Source organism: Gymnodraco acuticeps, unplaced genomic scaffold, assembly GCF_902827175.1.
Source record: "Gymnodraco acuticeps unplaced genomic scaffold, fGymAcu1.1, whole genome shotgun sequence".
NCBI classification, from domain to species: domain Eukaryota; kingdom Metazoa; phylum Chordata; class Actinopteri; order Perciformes; family Bathydraconidae; genus Gymnodraco; species Gymnodraco acuticeps.
In genome coordinates, this window is record NW_022992140.1 from 367772 (window position 1) to 376006 (window position 8235).

The 8235-nt window shown below is 36.9% G+C and overlaps 1 protein-coding gene across 4 annotated transcripts; it reads right to left on the bottom strand.

Annotated features, from left to right (window-relative positions):
- Nucleotides 1-2454: 2454 nt before the first annotated feature.
- LOC117538289 (dromaiocalcin-1-like) lies at nucleotides 2455-7733 on the bottom strand. 4 transcript variants are annotated; one of them, XM_034203893.1, is made up of 7 exons: nucleotides 7595-7733; nucleotides 6684-6746; nucleotides 4873-4968; nucleotides 4011-4160; nucleotides 3660-3823; nucleotides 3419-3522; nucleotides 2455-3342 (listed from the first exon to the last, which is right to left on the bottom strand). In XM_034203893.1, exons 1-7 carry the CDS (start codon nucleotides 7665-7667, stop codon nucleotides 3216-3218), a joined length of 777 nt encoding a protein of 258 aa, XP_034059784.1. In that variant the 5' UTR covers nucleotides 7668-7733; the 3' UTR covers nucleotides 2455-3215. The 4 variants fall into 4 exon arrangements, with proteins under 4 accessions (XP_034059784.1, XP_034059783.1, XP_034059785.1 ...); XM_034203892.1 differs by having other exon boundaries at nucleotides 4011-4187; XM_034203894.1 differs by having other exon boundaries at nucleotides 4011-4347; nucleotides 7595-7685.
- Between the last annotated feature and the right edge of the window lie 502 nt (nucleotides 7734-8235).

An 8235-nucleotide genomic window follows, 5' to 3' on the forward strand; every position in this document is an offset into this window, starting at 1 on the left:
TGTTTAGTCACCAAAATGCTCTCAATGCATCTTCCTGTCCCTCTCTGGAACTCTGCTAGAGACTAAATATTGATTTACTTTTGGTTAATTTTAAAACATGTTACATCATCGTGAATAAGATTGTTTCTCCTGACTATTACAAGTCTGTAGAGACCTACAGACTTGGCTACAATGGTCAAAAGTTCTAATATTACACTAGATAGTAAACTAGAATGCTTTTCAGCCATAAACCTTGAACAATTAAATTCAATGATTCTCTCTTCTAAACCATTAACGTGTATGTTAGACCCAATTCCAACTAAGCTGTTGAAGGAAGTTTTTCCATTAATTAGCACTTATTTATTAAACATTATGAATATGTCTTTATTATCAGGCTATGTTCCACAATCATTCAAAGTAGCAGTGATAAAACCGCTTCTTAAAAAGCACAACCTCGATCCAGAGGTTTTAGCCAACTATAGACCTATTTCTAATCTTCCGTTCCTCTCAAAAATTCTTGAGAAAGCGGTCGCAAAACAGTTGTGTGATTACTTAAAAAACAATGATTTATTTGAAGATTTTCAGTCTGGCTTTAGAACACATCATAGCACAGAGACAGCTCTGGTTAAAGTCACAAATGACATTCTAATAGCTTCTGACAAGGGACTTGTCTCTATTCTTGTTTTGCTCGATCTCAGTGCTGCATTTGATACTATCGACCATGATATCCTATTGCAAAGACTAGAGCACTTAGTTGGCATACAGGGAACTGCTTTAGACTGGTTTAGGTCCTATCTATCTGAACGCTCTCAGTTTGTACGTGTCAATGATGAATCTTCCACGCAAACCAAAGTTAGCCATGGAGTGCCACAGGGCTCAGTGCTCGGACCTATTTTGTTCACATTATATATGCTTCCGTTAGGCAATATTATAAGGAATCATTCTGTACATTTTCATTGTTATGCGGATGATACTCAACTATATTTATCAATCAAGCCTGATGAAATTAATCATCTAAATAAAATTCAAGACTGCCTTAAGGACTTAAAAACGTGGATGACCTTGAACTTTTTGATGTTAAACACTACCAAAACTGAAGTTATTGTACTTGGCCCGAAGAATCTACGAAACAAATTATCTAAGGATATACTAACTATGGATGGCATTAATTTGGCCTCCAGTGAGACTGTAAGGAATCTTGGTGTTATATTTGATCAGGATTTATCCTTTAACGCCCACATAAAATCAATTTCAAGGACCGCCTACTTAAATCTACGTAACATTGCAAAAATCAGGCATATGTTGCCTCAAAACGATGCAGAGAAACTAGTCCATGCATTTGTTACTTCAAGGCTGGATTATTGTAATTCTTTATTATCAGGGTGTACCAAGAAGTCAGTCAAGTCGCTTCAGCTGATTAAAAATGCTGCAGCTCGTGTACTAACCAGAGTTAGGAAAAGGGACCACATTACTCCTGTTCTGGCTGCCTTACACTGGCTCCCTATAGAACACAGGATATAATTTAAAATTCTTCTTCTCGCCTACAAAGCCCTTAATGGGCAGGCGCCATCTTACCTTAAATAACTCATTATACCCTACTGTCCTATTAGGGCATTGCGTTCCAAGAATGCAGGGTTGTTGGTTGTTCCTAGAGTCTCTAAAAGCACAATGGGAGCCAGAGCCTTTTCTTATCAAGCTCCACATTTGTGGAATCAGCTTCCAGTTTGTGTTCGGGCGGCAGACACCCTATCCGTTTTTAAGAGTGCGCTGAAGACCTTCCTTTTTGATAAAGCTTATAGTTAGGGCTGATTAGATTCAGCCCCTAGTTTTGCTGATATAGGCTTAGTTTGTCGGGGGACACCTTACTTCTTCCTTCTCTCTGTCTATACCTGTGTACTCTCATGTTCCCATTAACCCAGCTTCCCCAAATTTATTTCTTTTTGGTGTCTATATACGCCGGGATCCGGAGTCATGGATGATCCTGCGCTCCTCGGTCCTGGATCGCGAGCCCTGGATCTTGAGTCGTGGCTGTGGTCCTGGATCATAGGTCCTGGATGGATATCCTCGTGGATTCATCTTCCTATTATACACACATGCATTTCCAAACATTTGGACTACCTATGTTGCAAATGTATTATCTTTTCAATTTACACACGGCATCTATTGCACGTCTGTCCGTCCTGGGAGAGGGATCCCTCCTCTTTTCTCTCCCTGAGGTTTCTCCCATTTTTCCCTTTAAACTGTGGGTTTTCTTCGGAAGTTTTTCCTTGTACGATGTGAGGGTCTAAGGACAGAGGGTGTCGTATTGTCATACTGATATTTTGTACAAACTGTAAAGTCCACTGAGACAAATGTAACATTTGTGATATTGGGCTATATAAATAAACATTGATTGATTGATTGACCATGAATAAGATTGTTTCTCCAGACTTGATTAAAGCACTGATGTTTTCAAGAGAAACACAAAAACAACAATGTGTGGCAGCACATTTATTCACTGGTGACAACAGAGTGAAACAAGACATTGCTCATAGACACAAATACAGATAGATACAAATCATCCATAAACTGTGCGTCATCAGAATAGCATCAGGGACAGTTTCATCCCACTGGCCATCAGACTATTAAACACCTGAGCTTGCACTATTTCTATTTGTATTGTTGTTTTTTATATGTATTTCTTATGTCTTGTTAATTGCACTGTTAAGGAACCTGAGATCACATGTTTTTATACATTACATAATTACACCGTAGTTTCTAAATGTCATGACGATAAACCTTTGAATCTTGAAACAGTTATTCAACAGACTCTGGAACTTTGTATTGAGATCAAGTGATGCAGCGCCCTCTGCTGGCCGGTAGAAGCAATACAATAAAATGGTCCATAGTCTTTGCAATAATCTGCAGAGTTGAAGCGTTGCATCTCTAACACAATAGAATAACATTATTCACACTAAACAGTTTAACTATTTTAACCATCCATATCTAATAAAAACACCATCACATGTTAAAGAAATACATATTTGCATTAATTTAGCAAGCTCCATAGAAATTAAGTCAAACTGAAAGTACATCGATTTTAAAATAATCCACATTATGAGTTAACTTTTGTGTTTTATTGTTTTTATCGAGTTTGAGAAACGTTTCTGGAATTACTGTTTTTTAACCTGTTTTATTTTTATATAAAAAAATACATGTATATGTTTTTATATTTTTTCTTAGTATGACTGCTTTGTTTAAACAGAGAGAGCCTTCTGCTGGCAGATCCATTCATGTGTTGCACCACAGCTCACTGATGACCATTTGTCTCTGCCCTTGTAAAACAATGCACAGCCACCGTCAACAGGAGGAACTATCCAGGAGCTGAGGAGAGAACATGATGTTTAGATAAAGGCTGATAGATTTTAGTATTCAAAGTGTTTAGTAATGTGTCTCTTACCTTTCAGTCAGATCACTTCCATCCACCCACTTCCATTTCTTATTTACAACTCTCAGACCAATCCAGAATCCATTAGATCCAAAGCTGTTAGTATTGATTGCTTCCTGGAAGACAGAGAGAGAGTTGTCAGATATTTAAACATTAAACTGTAATAAACACATAATGACCTAAAGACCCAAAGTGTGTTCAAACCTACACAAAACACAATTACTTTCTAAGTGCGTCATATTAATGGGTTTACCTTTTCCTCTGAATCATGTGCAACAGCCAGATCTGAATTCCTTCCTCTGCAGTCTTCTTGAGCTTCTTCCCAGGTTTTTTGATGAGGATACTGAGCGTTAATATACGCATAGCAGCTGGGCTCAGTGAGTGACCAGCCCTTCTGACAAGGTTTACACTTATCATCTGAAACAACAGAGTCCATACAATCAGCAACATCACTGCATTGTTATATTAATGTTATTGTTATTATTATTATTATTATTATTGTACCTTAATAATGGGTTCAGAACTTACTGTCAGGTTGTCTGTCAACATCCCTGCCTTTTGAACATATTGTAATGATGACCTAATATAGAGGATCTGAACATACCGGTGTTTCCTAAGCAGTAGGAATCGATGCTCCACTGAGCTCGACTGATGTTGAGCTCATTCCAGTTTGTTGTCATGTCTTGTATTTTCTGTGTTAGGATGTTATTCTTTTTCTCCAGCTCCTGGTTTCGTGAGTTCAGCTCCTGGACTCCTGCAGACAGGTTTTTGTTGTTGCTCTCTGAGACATTATAAGCTTGTGTCAGGTTGCCCAACTGGTCCTCCAGATTCTTGTTGTTCCTCGTCAAGTTTGCATTTTCTAAAGTTGAGTTTTGTGTTGTTTGCCAGAAGAGATGAGTTTTCTTTAAACCGGTTTGGATCACTCTCATGAATTAATGTAACTGCAAAATGAGAAATTAGCTTCTTTTATAATCAAGGTTATATTGCAATTTAGTTTTTTGTCAATTTGCCTCTTTTGGAAGCTTTTTCCTGTCAGTCTCACGTTAAGTTTTCCGGTCTTTAGACTCAAACTAAAAATGTCTCAGTCAGTCTCAAAGTGTTCTGACTTCTCCAATCCTCAGACCCATTGATATTTCACATTGCCTGAAACTGCTTGTCACTGTGGTTTGAAGTCAACATTACTAAGAGAGGAGTGGAATGGGGAAGTCTTCAAGCCACACATTTGTGAAATAGCAAGCGCTGGTGGGTAGAGAGAGTGGGATGAACTCAGAACTTCACAGAGGCTCAGTAACATGAAAGACACATGACATGTGTTAATAGATTGACATTAGATAGACTTTCATTGTCGTTTGGCATGTACATGACTGATATCAAATGGTGTAACAGATAAAACAGCTGCTACTATTCTTTACAGATTGTCTCATGTCTAAGTGTGAGATAATGCACTTCCTGTTTTGTGCACTTACGGTAGACGCAGACTCCGATGATGCCACCCAGCAGAATGACACAGAGAATCCCCAAACAACAAGCCAAGTGCTGAAAGCGCCGACGTCCTGCTGAGTCTAAACAACACAAATTAATCATATTAACTTTCCAGATGAAGAGTGGTACCTTTCAAAGTTACAGTCTCCTTAGTACAGATATTGTGTCACTTTTCAACTAGGACAGTATACAGTATGGTAAATGCAGATGGATCTTCTTTTTCATGAGAGTAAAAGGTAAAAGACAGGAAAGGATACCAAGTTGATTTGACTAACTCAGATGCTTGAACCTTATATTATTCAGTCAAACTTTGGAATACAGTTCAGAACAAAGGAGTGCATTTGGTCCCCTATCACTTACATTGTATGAGAAATGGCCTAAATGAACAAAAGGAGTGATATGGACAGTGAAAGATTGTTCACATATTTAAACAGGCACCTGACTGTTGTTAAAGGGCCGACTTAAAGAGTTGTGTTTTGAGAAACTGCTTCATGTACTTTGCTAAAAGTGTTAAATCTCAAAAGTTCAATCTCAAAATAACCGTTTGCAAGAGATGTCCTAAAAACGAACCTCATATTTAGTCCGATTTATTCACAGTTTTTAACACGTTAATAACGTTGCAGATAAAACGACCGTAAAAAGCAACAAAACCACTTGATAGAGTTCAGTAAAAGGCAGTGGTAGAATGTTACTGAATACATTTAATCAAACTTAAGTGCAAATTTGAGGTAAGGGTACTTTACTTGAGTATTTTCTTGTCATGCCACTGTATGATTTAACTCAACTACAATTCAAAGGAATCATCAATCTTACTCCACTAAATGTATAGTAAGTTAATAATTCAGATGCATTATTATTTAATATATATAATGTGTTGTTATAAATATGAACAGATGGACGATCTGAAAAACTAGATAATGAAGAAACTTAATTGGACATTTACGCAAAATGTGATCTAATTATTTTTGGGTGTTTTTTCTTTAAATTTAAACTTTTCTGTGTCATTATTTTAACATTACATTACATTGCATTTAGCTGACGCTTTTATCCAAAGCGACTATCAATAAGTGCGTTCGACCAAGAAGATACAAACTAAAAGAAAACAGCATCATAAAGTACATCAGGTTTCATAGAGCCAAACATTTCAAGTGCTACTCAACTGGCTATAGATAAGCCAGTCCTTTATTAGTATATAAGTGCTTTGTTAGTAATTCTATCGCTCGAAGTGGAGTCGAAAGAGATGAGTTTTTCAGTCTGTGGAAGATGTTTTTAAGTACAGTTGGCTTTTTATACTTACTTACTTTTACTCAAGTAACATTTTTAATGCTGTACTTCTACTTGTAAAGGATAATTTTAACAGCATGATATCAGTAGTTTTACTAAAGGACCAGAATACACTGGTAAAAGGTCATGGTTTAGCAAGTACTCTTTTGTAACTTCAAGTCACTGAATTGACATAAAGACTTGTGCATACTACGATCATAAACTATTTTTGATATGTCAAAAACAAACGGGAGAAAAGACAGTGCAGCTTTCCACCATCATTTTTTCATAAGACCAGGATGCCCCGTCTGCAAGACGTTGACATTTGTCACACTGCACACTCCCAATATGTTACGGCTTTGTTAGAGTGCTAGGGTTACTGACAAAGCACTACAGATATAAACTTTAGAACAGTTCTTGTGAACTTGTTCCCTTTTAATGATAGTTATAATGGTAAAGTAGTGGTAGCAGTGGTAGCAGTAGTACTCCCAGTTGCAGTAACACCTGAATGCTTTTTTTTAATACAACTTACCCTCGTTCTTTGTTTCGTTCTGCGCCTTCACCTCACCGTACACAGTTTCCTCCCCTCTTTTTGCTGGAAGGACAAAGGAAATGCTCATGCAGGTTTTTAGAGAATACATGAGAAGGACTTTAAAAGGCTGTTTTCATTGTTTGATATAGCAGAAGAATTGCCTTACAGTACGATGATGCAAAATTCACAGTTTTTTCCTCAAAGTGCATTAAAATGGGCAAATTCAAAATGATGAGATTGTCTTCAGGTATTGTGTCATGCCGTTTAAAAAGGGAAGCGACATGATACGGGAAACTCTCAACACATAACTAGCTCACTTCGCAATTTCCTCACTGGTTTTAAATAGATGTGTTCGTGATGATATATCTCCAGTGTGAGTCGCTAAATTAAAATACCCAACAAATGACCATCAGTTTGAATCTTTTTAAGAGAAGAAATATGAATTGAAGTTAAACTGAAATAGGATGAGGTGTTCAAAGGTTTCAAACTACTCTATATTTAAAAGTGTTTTCTCAATGTAGTATACATGAACAAAGAAGGCTTATTTCTACCAAAATGTGCATTGATGAACCCAGAAAACTCATATTATTAAAACCTAGCTGCACGATGATAAGTTTTCTTGGTTCATTTGTAGTGAAAGGTTTATAGTCAACATTGTGATTTTGAAAAACATCAATGCAAATGTGCTGGGTTAGTTAAACATCTATTCTTCACCCACACTAAACAAATACAAAAACAGGTACATTATTTGCAGATTTTTCATGTTTCTGGTTTCACAGTTAAATTACAGGTCATTAAAAACAGCAACTTACTTTGGATTGATATTCAACATTGCATTGATCACATTAACAAAGAGGCTCTGATTCAAAATCATCAGCAGGAAGTGAAAGTTGTTAAATAACTAAACGTACCCGCAGGTGGAGGATTGTTGCCGGCTTTGAACACAACCGAAGCGTAGTTCACCTCCTCCTCTCCCTCCGCCATCACTCCAGCCGCTCTGTTGAGCCCTCTCTGACTCGTAGATGGAGAAGTGTTGCTCTAATTAAACCTCTGGACATCGCAATAGGAGAACTGGTTGTTTCCTCTCTTCTTTTGAAGTCTATCCCTCAGCCTTCAAATTAAGCACTTCTGCTTTTGGTCGAGAAGTTAATTTGCATCGCTTGACGTGACTGAACATGGACCTTAGAAATAAATGTGGCATTATGAAATAAAAGTTTCTTGAAATAAATAAATGTGTATTTAAAAAGGTACATTTATATATATATATATTTATTGCCTTATTTATTTATTTCAGAATGAATTTCATAACCTTATTTATTTATTTCATAGGCATATATATATATATATATATATATATGTATATGTGTATTTATTTATTTAATTATTTATGTATTTATTTATTTAATTTTGGCTTAAACGGCATCCATAGCTTAGAGGCAGCCGGCTTAAATAGCGAGCTCTGCTGTTTATTAACCCATAGGTTAAAAACAGCTGGCTTCTGCAGCGAGCCCTGCTGGCTACTAACCGACAGGTTAGAGGCAGCCGGCTACAC

Bases quoted from the DNA above. Each gene is read 5' to 3' on its own strand.
- LOC117538289 (XM_034203892.1), bottom strand. From the start codon at position 7,667: ATGGCGGAGGGAGAGGAGGAGGTGAACTACGCTTCGGTTGTGTTCAAA. The intron at 4,188-4,872 runs GTAAGTGCACAA...ATAATGTCTCAG, and splicing joins CATCGGAGTCTGCGTCTACC to AGAGCAACAACAAAAACCTG. The intron at 3,343-3,418 runs GTAAGAGACACA...TTCTCTCCTCAG, and splicing joins GGAAGTGATCTGACTGAAAG to CTCCTGGATAGTTCCTCCTG.